The sequence below is a fragment of the Propithecus coquereli genome, unplaced genomic scaffold (genome assembly GCF_000956105.1).
Source record: "Propithecus coquereli isolate 6110/MARCELLA unplaced genomic scaffold, Pcoq_1.0 Scaffold202, whole genome shotgun sequence".
In the NCBI taxonomy this organism is placed as follows: Eukaryota; Metazoa; Chordata; class Mammalia; order Primates; family Indriidae; genus Propithecus; species Propithecus coquereli.
Window position 1 is genome coordinate 218,699 of NW_012145190.1, and position 23,152 is coordinate 241,850.

General features: G+C 48.0%; 1 protein-coding gene across 1 annotated transcript in view; it reads right to left on the reverse strand.

The window, feature by feature from the left end:
- LOC105809937 overlaps nucleotides 1-23,152 on the reverse strand; it is a 40,192-nt gene that overhangs the window by 14,328 nt on the left and 2,712 nt on the right. The window contains 6 exon segments of the mRNA XM_012643845.1: nucleotides 4,522-4,677; nucleotides 4,785-4,843; nucleotides 7,207-7,278; nucleotides 15,224-15,299; nucleotides 15,385-15,601; nucleotides 21,218-21,279. Coding sequence (XP_012499299.1) covers nucleotides 4,522-4,677; nucleotides 4,785-4,843; nucleotides 7,207-7,278; nucleotides 15,224-15,299; nucleotides 15,385-15,601; nucleotides 21,218-21,279 — 642 coding nt within the window.

The window sequence follows — 23,152 nt, forward strand, 5'->3', positions numbered from 1 at the left end:
GATGAATTTCTTTGTATTTTTAGTAGAGACGGGGCCTCGCTCTTGCTCAGGCTGGTTTCGAACTCCTGAGCTCAAACAATCCGCCTGCCTCGGCCTCCCAGAGTGCTGGATTACAGGCGTGAGCCACCGTGGCCATGCTACTCTTAATGGCAGTCTAGAGAAGTCCTTCTCAAACTTTAAAGTATATAAGAATCCCCTGCAGATCCTGCTAAAATTCAGATTCAATAGGAAAGATTCTGCATTCCTGACAAGCTCTCAGGTGAGGCTGCTGGTCCAAGGACCACACTTTGAGCAGCAAGGGTTGGTCGACTTGTGCTTCTCTACCCTTTTCACAAATAGATTTCCTTACAGCTGCCCTCTGAGGAGCTCCAGGGAAGTCTCCATGCAGTCAGATGCCACTGAGCGCGGAGTTCTGGTTTCCTCTAGCCCCACCTGGCTGTGGAGTGGTGTCTCCAGGCACACCTAGAGCCACTCACGGCATGCTAGCGGAGTGGTCTTGCCCACATGCTCTAGGAAGCACACACAAGCAGTCACAGTGGCATAGTCTGTATTGTGCAAAACTACAGGCGTTCTAAATGTTGGTCAACAGGAGAATGGATAAATAAATTATAGTGTGATACTATACATTAGTGAAAACGAATGAACAGCTCTTGCAACACAGATGAATCTCCCAAATAAAATGTCCAGTGGGGAAAAAAGCTAGTGGCATACAGATATAGTGTGATTCCACTTATATGGGCTTGCAAATATGCACAACTAAGCCACACATTGCGTAGCGTTGTATGTGGTTGGGCTATAAGGAAAAGCAAGGGAATGATGAACACAAACTTGAAAATAGTGGTTACCTCGGGGCAGGGAGGGGATACTCTTACCGATTTTATTGATGTAACTGTTGGTGATACTTTGTTTTTTAAGTTAGGTGGTGGATACTGGGTGTTAATTTTTTAAAAATTTAATGTTTATTATTTTCAATTGTGGTAAAATACACACAACATAAAACTTACCATTCACCTTCCGGTGGGCAGTTCACTGGCACCAAGCAAATTCACATTGTTGTGCAATACCACCACCATCCACCTCCGAAATGCCTTTCATTGGCCCAAACTGAAACTCTGTCTCCATTAAACACTAATGTCCCACTACCTCCTTTCCTCGGTCTCTGGGAAAACCACCATGCTACTTTCTGTCTCCATGAATTTGACTATTCTAGGTACCTCATCTAAGTGGAATCATACACGTGGGTGTTCATTTTATTATTGTTATTTAAACTCTACAACATTATACATGCTCAGTGGTGTGTCGGTAAACATTTAACATCCACCCTGCGAGGTGGCAGGCGTTCAGGCAAAGGCCCTAATTTGGAGCATTTGTTAATTTTCATGGTATATACATACCCAGTATGGCCAGTTTCCTGCTACCAAATGGTTTGACAGCCATTTTACATAATTCCTGAAAATGTTATAATTAGCTCTCCTGTGTGGTAGGTAGTTGCTGTCTCCAGCACACAGCTTTACATACTCTGAATTACATATGTGCTATTTCATAAAAAGAGAACTCCACTGTTGAAGTACAGGGTGATGAAAGTTTGCAGCCAATAGTTCAGAATAGGCTGGGGGGCGTAGCTGGGGCACGGGGGTGGCGGTTAGATCCTTGACCCTTTGCTGCCCCTGCAGAGCGAGGTGGCTGGCTCTAGGCTATGAGGGTCATGTTACTGGGAATGGGATCCCATGCTCCTTAGTCCTCTGCTTTCTCCTTGTCCCCTGCCGGTGACCCAGGAAGGAGACCGCACGGCCTTGTACTCACGGATAGTCCTCCCCAGACTGGGTACCCTGACAACCCAGTCATAGTGTCACCGAAATACAACGCAGGGTTGATTGCGGAGAAAATATGCGTCAGGCCAATGAGGATCTGGACGGCCTGTGGGGCAGAAAAGTCACTGTGAGAGAACAGAAGTGGGTGGGGGCCGGTGGGCTGTGCAGCCGCACTCTGCAGCCCCAGATGCACCCCTGAATCTCCCCAGGTATGATTGGTGTTGGGACTCCCGGCAGACCAACTGGTTCAAAATCTCTGGGGGTGGGGTCCATGCCTAGGTCTGTTCCTGAAGCTGCACAGGTGATGCTGATGTGCACTCAGGGTGGAGAACCACAGGCATACGGAAAAGGGAAGACCATTGAGCACAGAGGAAGAAAGAAACATCTGCCTTTCACACCGATCCCACAGGCGTGCAGAGATAGGCCAAGCTGGGGAACTAAGCCTGGGCTTTGTGGCAAACTACCTGGGCTTGTTCCTGGCTGTGGCACTGGCCGGCTGTGTGGCCTCCGGCGAACACCCTCTGTGTGTTGGAGTTTCCCTATTTGCAAGATGGGGATCCTAGCATCTGGCTTGCAGGGGCGCTGTAGAGATCAGAAGTGCGCGTGAAGCTTGGAGGCCAGTTGCTGGTGTGTGGTAGGTTCCAATGCCCTCCACCGACCCCACTGCTCTTCCCCACGCCCCATGTTCTCTTTTCAACCTTCCTTGCAATGTGCCCACAAGTCCCCTTTGCAATGGGCACACTGGGGGGGTGCTTCGTCCCCTTCAGGGCCTGTGTTCCTCCTTCTCCCTCTGTGCTTTTCCTCCACTGCTGCCTTTGTCTGAAATCTACTTGCTATACTCTCGTCCTGCTGAAGTCCTATTTTTCCCTTAAGGATCAGCTAAATCGTCTTGCTGACCCCCTCCCCATTCAGGCCGAGTCCCTTCCTATTTGGGGACCCTGCAGCATTTGCTGTCCCTGAGAACTTGGGGGTGACGTTTGGCTTCTCTGGGCCTCAGTTTCTTTAGGGGTCACATGACCAGAGTAGAGCAGACGTGTTCGTCTCTCCTGGTCTGTGAGTCCCTGAGTTGGTGACACACCTGGATTTCATGCGAACATCCCTTCCTGAGACAACGCGCTCGATTTTGTCTGCAGGCCACTTTCTCTGTATCCTAAGGGGCAGGCATAGTTTCCTCCCCAAAATAAAATTGTAATTCACTAAAGATAGTCTACACTTTTGGCTTTGCATTGTGTTTGACTGGACTCCTCAGGCATTTGTTCTGGCTTAAAATAACTGTTTTGAGAAATATTTGAATCTTTCCAAAATGCCTTAAAGTAATTGGGAGCCAAAGTTAATAAGCATTTACTCAGTATTAATACTAAAGATAGTAATCACAATATAAAATTATAATACAAAATTACTATGTAACATCACATACTATCTTTACCTTTTGTAGGATTTGCACACACATTTATAATCTCCCTTGATGCTTGTGACCAGGATTTCTGTGCCTGAGACTGTTTTATAGAATTTAGTCCAAGCTTTGGTTTCGGTAAGTTTGGGATGCAAACAATGCCTTGCTTTTCGTACAATCTACTTGTCTATTCCTGAAGGATCACAGGAGGGATAGGTTGGGGTGTTGGTAAGTGTGCCCCATTCCTGAATCTGTTCTCATTCTCCTGCCTCTAGGAGGGGGTCTGTAACCTCTCAAGGAAGCTGGTCAACTTGCACTCTTTGCGTGCCCACAACGACCTATGCATATGACTTATGCTATTGCCAGAAGGAATTATAGTTATGGCAGCTGCTATGAAATGAAGAACCTCCCTGATCTTCAAGGATGGTGCCTCGGGCACTCCTTGCAGAGTGCCTGCCATGTGGAATGGGTGGGTGCATGTGGGTCCAGCACCTGTCACATGCCAGTCCCCACGCTAGGAGTTGGCCGGGTGTCTGGTTCAGGGGCACAGGACTGATCTAGTTTCTGCCTCCAAACTGGAATGGAATTGAGCTTTGTGAGATGCCGAATAAAACTGGAGGAGGCAGGAGCTTCCTTGGCTGAAGAAGGAATCACAAAACCTCAGAGCGGGAAGCTAGAAGGAATCTAAGAAAACAGCTTGCTAGACCTTCTCATTCTAAAGATGAGGAAATTGAGGCCCAGAGAGGGTCAGGGATGTTCCTGAAGCCATTCAGCAAGCCTAGTGGGCCCTGAGACCTGGGTCTCCTGACTTTCTGGTCGCTGGTCCTTTTAGAGAAACTGTTGTTGAGCTCTGCTACTGACAGCCAGGTGGGGGAGGTTTCAGGGAGTTGTTGGCATCCATGGGGTTGTGCTAGGCCCAGCCTCCAGAAACCGCCTTTTGTCCTTTGCCCTTGCTATCTGTTCGCTTCCTCATTTAAGAGCACGAGAAGTGGGCTTATGAAGTAACCCAAACTGGAAAGAAGAAGAAATCACACTCACCCCCAATGTTTTGACCTCCTCATTTATGAATTTCTTGGGATTAAATGTAGGAAATGATCCAAATGGTATGTTCCATTGGAATGGGTTTGAGGTGTGTGTCGGCCCAGGGAAGATGTTCGGAGGATTCTGAGGATCTCCAGGAAGGGTCTGGAGGTTTGCTGTGCCCTGTGTGTATTGGATCACTGCGGGTGGAGGCTGCAAACCGGCCATTCCCACTGGATTCTGGTTCACCGCGAGTGGGCTCCGTAGGTTTGCTCTTCCTGTGTCACGCTGGAGTACGGTTGATGAGGTTGGGTAAGTGGGCACCCCCGAAGGCTGCTTGTGGCTTTCAGAGGCCACAGGGTCCCTGGACTGGATGACATGGACATTACCGGGGGCAATGATGCCAGGCACATTGTTGGCTCGAACCGCCTGCTCGGTCATGGAGCACAACTGCTGCAAAACACATGAGAATGTCCATTCCCTCCCCTGACAAAACAAATAATCCATCTTATCTCATTCTTGTCTTTAGTTTCATCTTCATGAAAATAAAAACCACCTACCATGGTACCATACCAAATAAGCTTCTTGCCTCCCTTGTGGTCCATGTCCTTGGGACATGCTGTTGGAGAGCGTTAGTAAGGGCATCACTTAGAGTAAGACCTGGGAAGTGGTCCTGATTTGACCTTGATAAGCTGGACTTAGAGCATTTCTTAATTTTCCCATGCTGTTGAGCAAGGATGCAAGGGAGGAGGTAGCATGTAGCCTCCTCAGAACACTGAGGACATTGTGGAAAGAGACCCCACCCAGACCAGAGGACAGGTCACTTGTTAGTTGTTATGGCTGGTGGTTTCATCTTTCTACCTACATTATACTTACTGGCAGGAAACCAAATCCTATGGCACAAAGTAACATGGGCTGGATTCCAGAAGGATGCTGTAGAAGCTCTCTGCCCCCTCTAAAGTGGACCCATCACATTGCACACTGTCCCACCCCCCTCCGGAGTGAGAGAAACACTCCGAACTGTCAGCAGCCAACTTGGGTTGGGTGCTGGCTCAGGCATCGGCACTATTTAGTATTAATCATCTAGAAAATAAACTCAAAGGCAAGACAGCATCAGGGCTAAGAGATTAGGCAGTCCTGAGTCCGTTTCTCAGTTTCATTTTTTAGTCGTACGACATTGACCAAGTTGCTTAAGCTTTCAGTTTCCCGTCTATACAAGGTGGATGATAACAGCACCTTCCCCAAAGGGTGTTTGGCAGATAGAGTGAGAAAACTCGCACAGAGCCTGGCACAGAGGAAGCATTCAGTTAACATTTGTGCTTTGTTTAACGGTAGAGACCATCCCTAAGAGAAGGGCCATTTGTTTTGAACATTTTTCCTAATTGACTCCCAACTATTTTGTTTGTAGTATTAATACTAACAGCAATGGCTCTCAAAGTGTGGTCTCTGGACCAGCAGTATTGATATCACTGGGAACTTGTCGGAAACGCAAATTCTTGGTTCCCTTCCCCGGATCTACTGAATCAGAAACTCCAGGAGTGGGAATTTTAACCTGTTTTCCAGGTGATTCTGATGCTGCTAAACTTTGAGAACCACTGCTGTCCAGAAATGCCCTATAGTTCTCCTTGGTGGTTTCACTTCCCTTTCCTTGGACCCCAACAGTTAAAAATATTGCCTATACAGAACTTCCAGAAATTCCTAGCTTCTTGTTTATTTTAAAAATCTAGTTGGTCTCTAAGGCCTGTTTCCACTTTACTCTTCCATAAGAAAAACAGCTGTCATTTGTCTGTCACTTGACAGCGAAGGCATTCACCCAGGTCTCCTCACACATTTCGATCCTGCCCACACCTCTGCAAGGTAGGGAGACCGAGGCTCTGAGGGTGGAATGACTTGCCTATGATTATGCAAATTGCAGTGGTATCTCTGAGACTCAGGTTTATTTTCTGACTGCTGTTTGCATTTCACTGTGTTTTCATTTCCCAGAAGGAATGTTCTATCTGCCAGGTGACATGAATGGCAGAATGTTCAGCAGTGTAAACTGAGACTATGGCAGGCAGCAGGAGTCACTTCTGCCTTAGACCTGGAGCATTCCTTGCTTTCTCAGAGGAACAGCAGGTTTCCAGGAGGGTGTTTTACAATAACAGCTACAGAGACCATGGATGCTCATGCCTCACAGCCTGGTAGATGTAAGGCAATTCCTTTAGTGACATATGATTATTATTTTTTCAGTGATATGTTATTGCCATTGCCACGACCATGTTGCAGAAAAAGGAACTGAGGCTCAGAGAGGTTAAACAACTTGGCTGTAGTCACACAGTTAGGAAATGCTGAAGCTGAGACTTGAATTACGAGAACTGAAAGTCCGTCTGCCTTCAATTTTCATAATGAATGCTGTGCTAAATGTTACATCCTGCTTCATGATACAAAAAATAGATTATTTCTATCTTCCTTTCTTCAGAGCAGCCTTCCTTCTGTGTGTGAAAACAAATAACTGTAGACCCGACAACTGGCACAGACAGCTGGACCTTTTGATGGATGCTCCTGAGATCCCGTCAGTTCTACCTCCTACCAGAAAAATGTCAGCAACAAAGAAGGTGGTTTGGTCAGAAGGCTTTCTACCTACCGGTTCTAGGTTGAGGTCCTGAATAAACTGATCACAGCGTGCCTATCGCTAGACTCAGGGAAAGCGTCAGCCAGAAGAGGCCTGCAGAGTCTCCAGCCTTCTGTGTTAAGATTGCTGTGTCCATGCAGAGGAGTGAGCTAGTTTCAGGAACCTTTAGTTACCTCCCAGCTGGCCAAACGCTGCATTTGCGAGGATGGGTTGCTGCAAGCCCCGTCTTGCTGGAGTGCACCAGTCTATGTACAGAACCCTGACTCCCTGCTGCTCCCGAGAGACACTTCCCAACGCCTGTCTAGGTCCCACATCTCTCCGGGGAGGCCTGGTCACTGGCAGTCTCGCCGAGGAATTCACAGAAGTCTTACCTTGCAGTCCTGGCAAGCCTTCGGATACTCTTTCTTTAGGCTCTGTGGGTTTCTGCAGCCTGGCAGAAATTCCTAACGAGGGAAGAAAAATTAGGTTTCCCTTTCAAGCTCCAAAGTCCTCTTCGCAGTTTCATCTAGAGTTAGTTAATGAGTCTGTTGTTTGGCTTCCACACTGAACTTATTTGCCCCTCAGAGTATTTACGGCCCTGGTTAAAAGAGGATTTCACAGGAACTTCTTCCAAAGCCATTGATGAGTATTTGTTATTTGGTGTGTGCTGGTTAGTGTGCTGGGATACAAGGTGCTCTAGAATTTACAAGGAGTCGGCGAGAGGGAATATAACCATCGCTGGGTAATTTTAGCACAGACATGGCCAGTGACAAACAGACCATGAGTGGTGACACAGTTGGGAGATGTGTCAGAGAGCTGGGAGGTTGAAGTGGACATCCAGCTGAGGCTGAACACTGAGAGGAGGACTGGATTCAAGCTGCACAGACGGCACAGCGTAGTCCATATTAACTCATCCTTCACCCGTCCGTGAGGACTCTCTAGAACTTTCCATTGAAAAAAATCTCTTTGAAATCCAGTATCTTAAATGTGAGCTGTCAGGGGTTGGGTGGGGGACGTGTGTGTCCCCAGTTCTCCCAGCCTTACAGGATTGATCACTCTTTCCTGTAGTTTCTCGTGGACCGTTTAACCGTCATCCTACACATAGTGGCCCCACTCCCGGTAACTCGGAGGATATTTGGTAGTGAATTGTGCTTTCTCAGTCACCTCTTGTTCCAATTTCCTGCTTCCTGTACATGCCTGCCTCACTCACATCTCCCCTGTTACAGCTGTTTGTCCCCCAACATGGTCTGGGTCACAGAACGTAACTCCTGCTATGGCTTGGAATGGGTCCCTCCCCAGAAAGACATGTTGGAGTCCCAACCCCTTATCCAGTACCTCAGAATGGGATCTTTTTTGGAGATAGGGTCATTACATAAGTAAATAAATTAAAATGAGGTTATCAGGATGGGCCCAAATCCAATAAAGAGGGGGAAATTGGACACAGAAACATGAGCACAGGGAGAGCGCCATGATGCAGCTACAAGCCAAGGAATGCCACGGATTGCCACAAACCATCAGAAGCTGGGAGGGGGCAGGGAACAGATTCTCCATCATAGCCCTCACAAGACCCCAACTCCACCCACACCTCCACCTCACACTTCCAGCCTCCAGAACTGTTAAGTTAATAAACCACTCAGTTTGTGCCACTTTGTCACAGCAGCCCTGGAAAATTAACAAAGCTCCCTTCCTGGATTTCCCTAAAATTTTGCTCATACAAAGCAGTTCTGAGTAGTGGAATTTTACTAAAAGTGGGGGTCATGGGTGTTGGCAGTGCAGCAAAGCAGAGGGATTAATTTAAAATTGAGTATTGGATGTCCCTGATCTTAGCTCCCTGTCCGTTCCTGCCACAGAGAGCTTAAGCCTGCCCTGTCTTCTCCTGGACCCTGGTTCTCCTCCCCTTGCTTTCCTCTTCTTCCCATTTCACAGCCTCCTCCTTGGCCCTTGCAGGGATACCACCCCACCTCCTGCCCCCCAATCTACAGACTCTTCCCACATTATTATGTAGAGCACTTAGCTCTCTCTGTTTTAGCTGCCCCATCCTGGCCAGTCCTTGGAGTGGGAGGAGGGCTCCATTTTCCGTACTCCAAAAGATCCAAAAATCGTTGTCCGCTAAGGAAATCTGCTGCCACTTGAAAAAAATAAATGCTTGCTCCCTTTGCAGCATCCTTTTCCAAACTCCCCTAGCATTTTATTTGGACCGCTCTTGTGTCCTTGCACCACGGTTATCTGTGCGTGTGTGCGTCCTTCCTTTTGTGTCTCTGAGCAGTTAAGGGTGGGATCCAGGTTCTTATCTGCAGAGGCAGGTTCTTGGTGATTGATGAACGAGTGACTAGGTGCCTGAAGCTGGTGGGCTGAAGGCAGGAACTATTGACAGACTGGCTGGAGGACTGGGATTTGGACACTGTGGGAAGAGGGATTGAAGTGGGAACAGGCCTTGAATGCTGTGGCCAGGAATTTAACCTCATCCTGTCAGTGCTGGGAGCTCTCTCAGGGCTTTGAGAAGGGGAATTTTCACTTGAAAGCTCACATTTTTATCATTGGTAACAAAAACTGTCCATTGTTTTCCTTTTTTTTTTTCTTTTTTTTGAGACAGAGTCTCACTGTGTTGCCCCGGCTAGAGTGCCGTGGTGTTAGCCTAGCTCACAGCAACCTCAAACTCCTGGGCTTAAGCAATCCTTCTGCCTCAGCCTCCCGAGTAGCTGGGACTACAGGCATGCGCCACCATGCCCGGCTAATTTTTTCTGTATATTTTTAGTTGTCCGATTAATTTCTTTGTATTTTTAGTAGAGACGGGGTCTCGCTCTTGCTCAGGCTGGTTTCGAACTCCTGAGCTCAAACAATCCGCCTGCCTCGGCCTCCCAGAGTGCTAGGATTACAGGCGTGAGCCACTGCGCCCGGCCTCCACTGTCTTTCTCGAAGTGACATGCTTATTTTGTTCATTTTCAAGAAAACACCTGCCAAATATCTAAGTCTGAATAGCCATAGTTTATCTGTCAGTCATTCTTTCCAATAAAAATGGTGTTGCTTGAAAAAAACGGTGAGTTCAGCTGAGAAATCACATAACTTCACAAGTGCTTTTTCTTAGGACCACCGCTGTGTTTCAACATGCAGCGGAAGTGCTTTGTGAGTACGTCCCATTTCGTCACACGGAATATTAAAAAGGTGAGTACTTAAGAGTCAAGATTTACTACAACAAACAATTTTCAGTGCTTAGTCAAGGATATTCCTAAGTGAAACTAGTATTCCATCCCCCTCCCCCACCCCCACCCCTGCCTGCATGGTGGTGAAGAGTATAATGACTACTAGTATAGTTTGGTGGCAATGCCTTGATTCTCACTCAAGTGCCAGCAGTTTTACCCACCATTGCTTTTGTACCATCAGTGCATGTCAACACACTGAAAAAGGCAAATAGCATCTTAGCATTATTATGAAAATAGTCTTGATCTGTGGATCTCCTGATAGGTCAAGGACCTTTGGGGGTTCTGTCAACCACACTTTGAGAAATTCTGGTGTAGACACAGGTACTTCCCCCTATAGAAGAATTAGTTATATTGGGACCCCAGCACATCTGCTCGGTACCAGAGGAAGGTGGTGCAGCTCTCTTCTTGTAGCAGGTAGCCCTTTAAATAGCCAACTTGTTTCGTTCATTATGATACTTCCTCAGTTAATTGAAAACGTTTTCATACATGTTTTTGGGGACTGGTTCAACATATGAAGTTTGTTCTTGAGCTTCCGAGTTCCTCTAGGGAATGGCACGACCAATCTAGACTCCCTGACTTCCATTGGAGGCATGGCCGAGAGATGGGGGCACATTGGACTCAGGGTCCAGTCTATGTCTCTTCAGTAATCTTGGTTTACAGTATCCCAGTGTGGAGGTGAGACTAGATTCATTTTCTAAATCATCAATAAATATGTATTGAGCACTTACTGTGTGGTGAAGATCGCTCTAGATTCTGGGACTATATTAGTGAACAAAATTGGAAAAAAGTAGCCTTGGCTTTGTGCTAGGGGAGACATACAACACATGAGGAAGTAAAAAATGTGTATCTCAGATGTTAAAAAAAAGTACTATGGAGAAAAATAAAACTAGGAAGGAGGGCAGTAGTGCATGGATAGCTGGGGGGTGGTTTGCAGTTTTAAAAAGGTGGCCAGGGAAGGCCCCACAAGGAAAGTCACATTTGAGCAGGGATGGAAGATGTTGAGGGAGGGAGCCTTGTGGATGGACAAGGTAGGAGATTCCTGGAGAAGGAGCTGGGAATGGAAAGGCCTCCCTGGGGGCGGTGAGAACAGCCATCAAGGGGCCAGGGTCAGGTTAAGCAGGAGAGCAGCAGGGGAGGAGGTCAGAGATCTGATGCTGCAGGGATTGTGTGGCATTTGAAGGTCTTGCTTTTTACTTGGAATGAATTGGGAGACTTTAGCAGAGGCTATTGAGGAGAGGAGTGATATGATTAGACTTAGGATAGATAAAGATTAAATCTGGCTGATGGGTTTAAGGAGGGAGGGGCAAAACAGGGGGCTAGTGCAATAATCCAGGGGGTGGGGAAAGCAGTGGCTGGGGCCAGGGTGGTAGGTGTGAAGTGGCTGTTCCGAAAATATTTTGGAGGTAGAGCCCATAAAATTTACTGGCAGATTGGATGGGAGAAAGAGCTGAGTCAGAGATGATGGCAGTGCCTTTGGTTGGAGCACCTGGCAGGATGGGGTTGCCTGGAAGAGCGAGAAGACCATGGGAAGATTAACAGCCAATTTGCTCCCACTGGGAGTGAGCAGCTTGGAACCTCATGGTCCTGGTACACAAAGGATGACTTCGTCATCATCACCACCATCATGCTCTTTCTTTGTGTTCTGTGGCCAGCATTGTGGACATCACAGGATGCAGTGGCAAAGAGCATGGGCTCTGGAGGGAGGGAACGTGGGTTAAAATCCATCTCCACCAAATACTAGCAGTGTGGACGTGGGCAAATTACTTAACCTCTCTGAGCCCCAGATTTTTCCTGTTTCTTGTTCCCAAAGCATAGATAATTCCACTCTATGTTATTAGAATATGAGATGAGACCATACGGGTGAAAGGGCATTGAACAGAATAACTTGGTAGATATTGAGGTCTCAATAAAGGTTAATTACTTCTTTTTTCAGAAGATTGTGTTCATTCAACAGGTATGTGTGAAGCACCTACAGCTCTGTGCCAAGCACATCGAGTGCTCAATAGTGGAGGGTGGGGAGTGTTCCTTGACCACATCATGCCCCCTGGCAGTCTTTGGACTGGTCCAATAGTTTATCTGTCGTGGCGTTTTGTTGCCCTTCTACCTGGGTGAAGTGTGATCTTGCTGCTCTTGCCTTTATTGCCCTCCGTATTTGCACAGACTCTATTTGCTCCTGGTTGTTGATTTAACTTTATGAGGCATACAAAGTGTGCTTGGTAACAGCCTCACCTGAGTGGGAAGAGGGAGGTGCATTGGCCAAAGGGGAGGGGAGGGACTTGGCCCACCAGAGATTGGCAGGAAGTGGACGGGCTGGGGCTGAGTCTTATTTGATACTCTGATTCCTCAAGTCTGAAGGAGAAGGGTCATCTTTGTTATCTCCCACATGGTAACTTCAGGAGTGTCTTATTTGCATTTCCACTTTGACTTAGTTCACTCTCAAGAGGAGCTCAATAGAGTTGTCTAACGATGGCGTGGGCTGTCTTGGGCGACACCATCATGATATGCACCCATTAGAAGGTGCTCAAAGTGAGAAAAAGCAGTCATTTGAAAAGATACTGTTGTGCATCAGAATCACCTGACAGGCTTGTTAAAACACGGATTGCTGGACCCAACCCTGCAGTTTCTAATTCAGTGGGTCTGAGATGGGGCTGAAGAATGTGCATGTCTAATGGACTCCCAAGTGGTGCTGATCTTGCAAGTCCAGGGGAATTACAGAGGATACCCAAGCACCTCACCAAGTTACCTGACCCAGAAACCTTCACATTGTCCTCAATTTCTGTCTCTTCCTCAGCTCCTCCTCCGCAATTCAATCCATTCCCTAGAGATCGCACCTCCAAACCAGGTCCCAGACAGTGTCTGTTTCCACCGTCACCACCTAGTTCAGACATTCAACAGCTCTGGGCTGGGCACCTACATCTCTGTACACTTCCCCAACCATGACTGTGTCCTTGGAGAAATTGGTTTCACCAGGGAGCTTCTGATTACCACACAGCCACTGCAGCAACACAAACACAAATGGCCTGGGAAGGGAAGTCAGAGTGGTGTGGATCACAGCATGGCTCTGGGGTGGGGCCCTGGGAAGCTTGTGTCTTTCCTTGACAGGATGTGTCCCCTGACACTGTAATGCCCGGTTCAAAGACTAACCACACCTTCCCCATGTAACCAAGGTTCTGAGGGAAGGCAGCAGGAGCTGTAATGCTGCAAGTGTGAATCAGCTACTGTGAAACATAAAGTCACAGCTTTATTTTTATTTTTTTTAGCCACGATACAAAAACTAGAATTTTTTTTCAGTCAAGAAAAAAAATAAAAAGTCCTCCAAATAAAACTCAGTGTCATCCTTGCTGTGCCCCTTCCCTTGCACTGTGCCCCTTCCCTTGCTTCCACCATGGGCCTGTTTCTCCCTGGATGCCTCTGGCTGTGGAAATCTGCACCATAATAAAAATATGTATTTGGTCTGTTTCCTCTGTTCCTGACACAGAGCTCCTAAAACTCCTGCCATTTCCTGAGCAGTAGGGGTGTTGGGAGAATCTTTTGTTCTAATATTGGGTGTCTGACCCTGGCACCTGATGCACAGCTCCTAACCCTTTGGAATTTCCTGGGTGACAGGAGTGTCTTCTGTCCTAATGAGGCGTGAGCCTTGGTGGCTCCTGGAGAGGGGGCTGGTCACTCGAAGGATCAAGCCATGGTTAGAAGTTTGGAAATTTCAGCCCTACTCCCCATCCTCAGGGAAAGGGCGAGGGGCCGGAGATTGAGTTAATATAATAATTGATCATGCCTATTCATGAATCCTCCATAAAAACCCCTGAACTACAGGGTTCAAAGAGCTTCTGGGCTGCTGAGCAGGTGCAGGGTGGTGGGCTTGGAGAAGGCATGGAAGCCCCCAGCCGTTCCGCATACCTGGTCCTGTACATCTCATCTATATGGCTGTTCACCTGCACGCTTTGTCGTTTTCTTTATGATAAACCAGGAAGTGGAAGTAAATCCCTTTCTGAGTTCTGTGACCACCAGAGGAGGGCGTATGGGAACTCCTGATTTATAGCCAGTTGGCCAGGAGTTCCAGGGACCCAAACTTGTCATTGGCACTTGAAGTAGGGACAGTGTTGTGGGACTCGACCTTTAACCTGTGGGATCTGATGCCAACCCAGGGAGAGAGTGGCTGAATTGAATGGAACCATAGGATACCCAGTTGGTGTCCACCAGAACATTGGTCAATGTGGGAAAAATCCCCACACAGTTTGGTGGCCAGAACGTTGAGTGTGAGAGTAGGAACAATTTGTTTTTTTCCCATGCAGAGCCTCAGACAGTGGCTGGAACTTATGCCTTGGGAGCAGGTGGCAGGCATAACCACCCAGGAAACAGCACGCTCCTTTCACGAGGAATCTCTAATTAGAGGAGGATGAGTCTGGGACCCAGGGGCTGATTGGTATAAACACTTTGTGGCACACCCATGCCCTGATTAGCACAATGGAACCTCACAGCTGCTTCCTCCAAGACACCACCTTGAGTACACTGGCTGAGAAGAGCTGCTCACACAGGAGAAGGAGGAGGCCTCTGGAGCAGCTGGAGCACAACCAGGAGACAGTGTTTCAGGGAGACTGTGGTTTCTTGGGTCAAATCCTGCAGATGGCCAGTAAGATAAAGTCAGAGACAGAAGCTGGGCTCGGTGACATGCAGAGCATGGCAGACTTTGGTGAGAGCAGCACCTTCAATGGGTGGGGAACTGGGGGAGAAAACCAGTTGAGAGTAGTGGGCGCTAAGGAAGCAGAGACAGTATCTCCTGACCTTAATCACCTGCCCTTTCTGCCATGTGGCTCTGCCTCTGCAGGGAGCTCTGGACTGGCTGTCAGGATTTCTGATTCTTGTCCTGGCTGTGCCCCAGCTGGGCCGATGGCCTTGGGCAAATTTCTGCCCTCTCTACCTATCTTAGTATGTTTTCTATTGCTATAGCAGAGTAACAGAGACTGGGTAATTTATAAAGAAAGGAAATTTATTTCCCACAGTTCTGGAAGCTGTGAAGTCCAACAGCATGGTGAGGGCATCTGCCGACGGCCTTCTCTCTGCATCGGAACATGGCTGAAGGGCAAGTCAACAGGATACAGAGAGAGGACAGACGCCAAAACTTAATCCTTTTATTGGAAGCCCATTTCTGAGATAACTGGCCCACTCCCAACATAACAGTATTAATTCACTCTTGAGGGAACGAAATAACGTGGCGGTGGTGAGTTCGCTGGTTCTGGGATGAACACTGGGTTTGTTGTATAGACATCTGGGTAGACCACGCTCACCTAGAAAACAGGTACACAGGAGGGGGCTAATAAGGGCGAAGGAAAGGCGGAAGGAACCAAGGCCCTGCCCTGCAGGAGCGAGAACCATGAAGGCCCCTGACGTCTCCACGCTTTTGGGGCATCTTTCCACGTGCTGAGGAACCAGGGACTCCAGTTGCTGTGCCGACAGCAGACCCGTCGGCCGTCGAAGTGCGCAGCCGTGAGACTGGGGAGCAGCGGAAGTGCGCAGCTGCGAGACCTGTGGGCAGCGGAAGTGCGCAGCCGCGAGACCTGTAGGCTGCGGAAGTGCGCAGCCGCGAGACCTGTGGGCAGCGGAAGTGCGCAGCCACGCGCACAATGCCGACCCCAGCGCGCCGGAGACCAGCGGTAGACCGCAGTCCTGCGGACCCAGGGCAGAGCGGGGCCATCTGGGACGGGAACTCGGAGTGTGGACTGCGAAGGACTATCTCTGGCTTCGAGCAGTTGGGGTCCCCTGCCCTCTGTCAGCCTCATGGGGAGAAAATCCCACCCGGTGTCTGTGAGGATCACGTGTGGGGGTGAAAGCGTGGCTATTTCAACACTCCCTGCCAGCGCCCCCCTGAGGGACAGGGTCATCGTGTTTGGGGAAACACCTTGACAGGTGGCTTCAGGTGCGGGGAGGCCTGAGGTGTGGTCTGGAGTCACACAGGGAAAGTGGAGCTGTTCTGTGGAGGACGGGAATAGGAATTTGAGGGTTCAGACAGGCTGCAGAGCGAAAAGCGAGATGGCACCAGGGGACAGATGGTCCCGAGCGCCATGGCGGGAGGTGCAGCCTGCAGGGAAAGGCTCCTGCCCGAGATCCAGACCTCGCCAAGCGGGGCTGGCGACGCTCCTGGGATCAGTGGTTTGCGGGGCTCCGATGTAAACCTCCGCCCTCCCGCTGACCCTCTGGAGAGAGCCAGTCATTGAGAGGACCTTCTTGGCTCATGACAGTGACATTTTGTGGAGGGGAGGAATGGGGACTAGCCCTTTGTCTTGGGAAAAAAGTCAGTGAAATGATCCCCGAATTGAACTAATTCAGCAGCAGGAGGGACCCAGGAGAAACGCAGGCCTCTGCTTGTTGTCCCCCGAGAACACCCAGGGGTGCGGGGTCTCCCAGAGCACCTGGGAGGAGAGTTTGAGGAGAACCCGCCTGCATCTGAGAAAGCCAAGGGAAGACCTCAACTGCCATTTGGGTTCCAGTTATGTCAGATGATAAACATGACAGTATTAATCATATCAATATTAATAAGGTACACAGCACTTGGTAGGTAACAAAAGTTTCTCAATTATCATTTTTAAAAATGGCCTTGAGGGGAGCCAGCTGCTCAGAGAATTCTCGTCTTTGGAGAGGCATCTCCTTAGCCCTTTCCTTCTCGCCCCTCAATTTACCAAGGAGTTTTTAAACATCCATTCGGTACAAGTGGCTGAGAGCAGAATCCTGACAGGCATAGTCTAGTGAGGGGGACAGATCCAGATGTAGATCAGTATAATTCACTTATGCATTTGACATTTAGACTCAGCAAGAACTAGAAGAGAGCAAAGAAAGCACCCAGAGCACTGAGAGATTTGATTCTTACCAGGGGATTTAGAGAGGGTGGGGGTAGGAGCGGCGTCCTAGGCAAAGGGAAGGCAGGATGAAGGTGTCTGAGTCAACGAATCCCAGAAGCTTAGCGTGGAAGGGCCCTTGCAGAGTATGCTGGTCCTTTTCCAATGTTTTTTTTTAAACAAAACTCTTTTATACATAAAATCTTCCAAGGAAAAAGGGTCCCTCAAGCCGCTGAGTTATTTGTTATTTGACTGAAAATAATTCCAGCTTTCCAACCCTGGAGCCCCTGCATTCGGGGTCATTATGTGCAAAGCTTGGACACAGTCTGGCCCTCCATGGTCAGATGGGGCGGCTGAGGCCTGAAGGTGGTGTGTTGGTGGGCATGGGGAGAGGTCTCTGCCCAAGTTGAGATGTTGGCAGAACTGAGATTAGAAGCCAAGTTTTCTGATTCAAAAACTACAGCTCTCTCTGTTCCAGGGTGTTGGCTGTGCTGCTGGGGTTTACTCTTTCCTGAACTCTCCCCATCCTCCTCTCCCTTAGCCCTTCCCCCAGCATCTGCTTCCACACCTGCTTGGTTGCTCGGTAGGTTCTTTGCCAGGAGGAAAAGACCCAAATATTCTTCAGTCCTACCTCTCCCAGTGGATGGGAGTAGCTGGAGTTCAGGGCGAGTGAGAGATTCTAAGGGAGGTGAGTCATAGGCACAGTGAGATAGAGGCAGATTCCTGAGAGGACAGATACCTGGCTGAGGAATTTGGACTTTCATCCTGAAGCATATGGGAGCCATAAAATGTTTCTGGGAGGGGAGGAACTCAAGTACTTTGGATCAATGACACGGACTCGACCTCTCTGGGGAGAGACTTTTCTTAGGAATGTTGGAGAGAGAAGTTTTCAAGTCTCTTGGAGAGAAAAGGAACTTCTGATCGAATACAAACAACAGTCAGTGGCCACCGTTATACTGAGTATACACCACAGCTGGCACAAATGCTTATGGAATGTCAACTACATGCCAGGCATGTATTCTAGGTATTTGAGGTATGACAGTGAATGCAACAGAAAAACATCCTTGCCCTTAAGAAAGCTTATATTGTCGTGGGAGGAGGCAGGCAGTAAGTCTGCAGAGGGTGTTAGAAGATGCTTAGGCTAGGGAAGATAGATTAAGGGAAGGGAAGAGGGGTGCTGGGATAGCATGAGTGTTGGGTTGTTCAGGTGGCCTCACTGGGAAGGTGGCTACTGAGCACTGACCTGAAGGCGACAGGGAAGGGAGGGAGGGAGCCATGGGGATGTCTGTGGGAACAGTGTCCCAGCCAGAGGGAACATTTCAGGCCCGGAGGAGGAACCATGCCTGGTGTGTTTGAGAAAACATCTGGGAGGTTAGTGTGGCCCATTGGTAAGAGCCAGAGGCTTGTAGCAGAGCCTGGGGTTGGAGGCACAAGGGCCAGCATCTTCAGGCTGCTGGAAGGTTGTTGGCTTTTTTCTGAGTAAAATTACAGCAGTGGAAGGTTTTGAGCAGAGAAGTGATGGGATCTTACAATTCCAGGGGATCCCTCTGGCTGCTGTGTGAACAACAGCTGCATGGAGGCCAGTGTGGGAGAGAGGGAGCGGTCAGGAGGCTGTTTCTGTGACCAAGAGGAGAGGCGTGGTGGCTCAGGCCAGCATGGGGATGGAGCAACTCGGGGAAATGGCTGGATTCTGGATGCATGTTGAAAGTGGCACTAACAGGACCGCCCAAGGAACTGGCTGTGAGGTGGGAGAGAAAGAGAGGGGTCCATCATGACCCCAGGGTTTTGTCCCAAGCACATGGAAGGATGGAGGTGCTGTCAGTTGGAATCAGGAAAGCTGAGAAGAGAAGGTTTGGGAAGTGAAATCTGGAGAGGACACTTGGATGTGGGGATTTCGAACTGTTGCATAGACTACTGGACGTGCCAGACTGGTGTGTAGGAGAGAGGATTGGCTGGAGCTGTGCATTTGGGAGTCGTTGTCATAGAGAAGGTGTTTCAAGTCACCAGGCTGGATGAGATTGACAAGGCAGAGAATAGAGAGAAAACAAGAGAAATGACAGTTGAGCCCAAGATATGGGGAAAAAGAGAAGAACGAGCAAAGGTGACAGAGAAGAGAGCAAGGGTGAAACCTGTAAGCCATGTGGAGTCCCTCAGAAAGAAGGAGTGATTGGGGTCAGGGGCCAGAGCAGGCTTTTGGAGAAGTGAGGCTGCAAGTAACTGCAGTGGGTCCAGAGGGGATCTGAGAGGAGAGCAGTGGAGGTGGGGAGTGTAGACTGTTATTTTAGAGATTTGTCTGAAAAGAGGACCAAGGAAATACGTGGCAGTTGATGGGGGAGGTGGGACCAAGAGAAGGTTGGTTTGTTTTTTAAGATGGAAGAAACAAAAACATGTTTAATGCTGATGGAAAAGCTCCAGTGAAGGGGGGAAGGTTGCTGATGTAGAAGAGAGACGGGGCGAGGGAGCGGGCAGAGAACTTGAGCAGGTGGGAGAGGATGGAGCGATTGAATTTACACGAGACACAGCCAGCTCATCGGTAGCTGCCCTGTTCAATGCAGTAGCCCCATGTGGCTCTTGAGCACTTGAGATGCGGCTAGTCCCAAATTCAGACGTGCTGTAAGTGCAAAATACACACTGGATTTCAAAAACTCAGTACTCCAAATGCAAAATATTAAGTTTTTATACTGATTACATGTTGAAATGACATTTTAGATATATTAGGTTAAATAAAATATACTATTAAAATTGCTTTCACCTGTTGCTTTTTTTCTTTTTAAAAATGTGGCAACTAGAAAATTTAAAATGTCCTACGTGACTTGTGTATTTCTATTGGACAGTGCTGGTCTGTAGTATGGGTTGGCAAATTATGGTCTATAGGCCAAATCCTGCCTGCTGCTTATTGTGTAAATAAAGTTTTATTAGAACACAGCCACGCCCATTTCCTTAGTATTTTCTGTGGCTGCTACAGGGCAGCTGGAGCTGTGACAGAGACTGTAGGCCTGCAAAAGCTTAAATACTTACTATCCGGGCTTTTACAGAAAAAGTTTGCTAAACCCTGGTCTATAGTAATGGGCAGGAAGGCAGAGCATGTGAGTAGAGGTGCCGCTTGGTGGGTACACACGCATCCTATGCACAATTGCATTGAGTTCTCTCAGCAACGCCGTAAGGTAGGTACTGTTTTACAAAGGCAGAAACCAAGACTAAGAAATGCCATGTGCTTAAAGCTGTACGTCAAGGACTTAGATGAGTGGAGACCCAAAAGTGTTTCTTTTTTTCCCTCCAATTTTTTTTATGGGTTAAAATATACATAATATAAAATTTACCATTTTAGCCATTTTTAAGTGGTATGGTTCAATGGTATTAAATGCGGCATTTACAATGTTGTGCAACTGTCACCACCATAACTCTTTTCATAAAAAAGTGTATCTTAATGTGGATTCTTGGAGCCCTAGTTCTGCAGCAGGTAAAGAGGCATTCTGTGAAAAATGATTTTGGGGTAAGTTACCTTTGAAAAAAGCTGGGTTGAATAAAGGTAAACAGGTGTTTGCTGCAGGACTTCTCAGAGCCTTTAACAAGGATTGTGGATCTTCCAGAGAGGCAACAATAAATAGAGATTTTCCCAAGGTCACCTAACTGCCTTCATAGAGCATATCATGGGAGAAGTGTTTTCAAGAATCAGCTTATCCCACAGGATACAGGCAGGAATCTCCACCCTAGTGTCTTGGGATGCAGTAGGCTCAGATACTCCATGATTCTGAGCCATGTACAGAAAGATACGCCCAGACATTTTGTGTGTCCCTTTGGAAATTTTCAAATAGATCTCATCTAGTTGTAGGGACTGGGCCTTACCCTAGATAACCTGCTTGTGAGAGAAGCAAAGCTACCATCTTGTTCTGTTGCTAGGGGAGCACAGAGCTTTGTCTGTGTTAATGGCCAGAGCTCTGTTGGCTGGATTTTTTAGGAAAGCAGGCGCCCGAGCCTCCCTGCAGAAAGGGCTGTGCGCTGCAGTGACTCTTGGCTCCTTGCTCTGGGGAAGGGCAGCCCGGGGCCCCTGGGAGCTTTGTGTCTCCTCTTGTGAGAGCCTCTAAGGGAAGCTATTCTCTCCTTCTTTTCCTTTCTCCACACTCTGATGCCTTAACTAAGGTGACTGTGTTGCCCCTTCCCTCCCCTGAATCCTCAGGAATCTTTTCTACTTGTGACCCAAGGGCCAGGCTCATGCGGCCAGTAGGTATGGGCGAGAATGCGTGTGAGTGCCCTGTGTCTGGTTACGGTGGGTGCAAGCATGGGGGGGGAGTATTACGGTAACCTCACTTCCCCCCTTGTGACTCTATCCTATAGGTCCCTATTGGGAGAGCTAGTCTCAGGACGTGACTTACACCAGGCAAGAAGATTTTGGCTAATTTTCTGCTGCCACCGAGAGGGATCTTGAAATGATAAACTGACACAGAAGAGAGGGGGTTTAGAAGGAGGTCAGGGGTTGGGGCGCCGTTCCTCTGGCTTCTGTGATTCTGGTCGCACGTGCTAGGGTTCTTTGTTTGGACCGTTAGCTCAACAGGGGGAACAGAATGAATGAGCTGTTATGCATGGCATGACAGGGCAATGAGGTGGGATACACATAGATTCTAGGGTCCAGCAGACCTAGTTTTAAATTCTGGCTTGCAACTCATGTGATTTTGGGTAAGCTATTAACGTCTCTAAATCTTTATTTCCTCATCTGAAAAATGGGAAAATTTATAGCTCTTCCTAAGTGTCATGTCATGAGATAATTTGTGTCCTGCACCTGGCATTTAGTATATCTTGTACACAGTAGATGCTCAATAAATGTCAGCTTCTGTCCTTGTCTTTTGTTTCCCCACATGGACACTCTGTTGCTTTCCAATCTTTGTATCAGGGTTCAGTTAGGCTTGGGGGTTCTGGAGGGAAGAAGGAAGGGGTTACTAGCGTCTTCTCTGCTGCTTTCAGATGGAAGCCCAACATCAGTCCTTGTCTGTCTACATATCTGGAAAAGTACCTTTAGTAACTCAGATTAATATTGGTCTCTATGACACAGAACATCAAATACTAGGATGAGGACATAGACTGTGTGTATTTTGCTTCAACGCTGGTATCCCGTAGGCGTTGTGACCGATGGGATTATTTGCCATCTTTTGCCCAATGTGGTAGCAAGAGTGGTCTGAAAGGGCATGACTGTAATTTACTAAAAGCTACCATTTGCTAAGCACTACAGGAAGTGCTTTTATTTTTTTATAAGACCTCATTGAAATATGATTTACATACCATACAATTCTCCGATTTAAGGTGTGCAATCCAATTATTTTTAGTATATTTATAGAGTTATGCAACCATCACCACAATCTAAGTTTAGGACATTTTCATCACCCCCAAAAGAAACCCCATACCCATTGGCAATCACTCCCCATCACTGCCCTGCCCCCACCACATGAAGGGCTTGTTTAACCTTGCCTTGTCTGACTGCATGACAGCCCGTCTGGCACCATTATTCTTCCCATTTTGTAGATAGGCAGACTGAGGCAGACTGAGGTGAGATTCAAAAAATCTCACCTGATATCATCCAGCAGATAGTAGAGTGGGAATCAAATCCAGGCAGCTTGACTTTGGACCCCATGTTCTTCACCCTGACCCTACACTCCCACTCAGGGCAGATGCTTGTGCCATGGAGCAGAAATAGTTATTTACAATGGAAATGTATTCTAGCTGCTGCTGCCTTCCAAGGGAATGCCATGTTTTCCTATAAGTGGAAAAGCAAATCTCAATTTCACACACTTCTGTTTATAGAGACTTGGAGGGAGGGAAGGAAAGAAAGGGCTGGACTTTTGATGTCCCTGTCAGTCCTTCTGAGGTGCCAGAGAAGATGGGCCTTTGTTTCGGAAGAGGACATCGTGATCTTTGGGAAATAGAAAGATAGTCCTGGAGGCGAGAAGGCAGCAAAGAACAGAACTGCCCTGCAGAAGAAAGGGAGGAAGGTCATAGGGGCTGTAGGGAACTGAGTGGCCCTGAGGAAGGGGTTGCGGTGAGGCATTCAAGATGTCAGGGCAGAAATATTGGTGAGACTGTTTCTATGTTCTTGTATTACACATAACATTGAGATAAATATCCTTGTATGTAAATCTTTGCCCTCACCTCTTATTTCTTGAGGATATTGTTATGGGTTGACTTGTGTTCCTTTCCCCTGCTCCCCACCAAATTCATATGTTGACGTTCTAGCACCCGGTACTTCAAAATATGACCTTTTGGGAAATAGGGTTGTTGCATATGTAATTAGCTGAGATCACACTGGAGTGGGGTGGGCG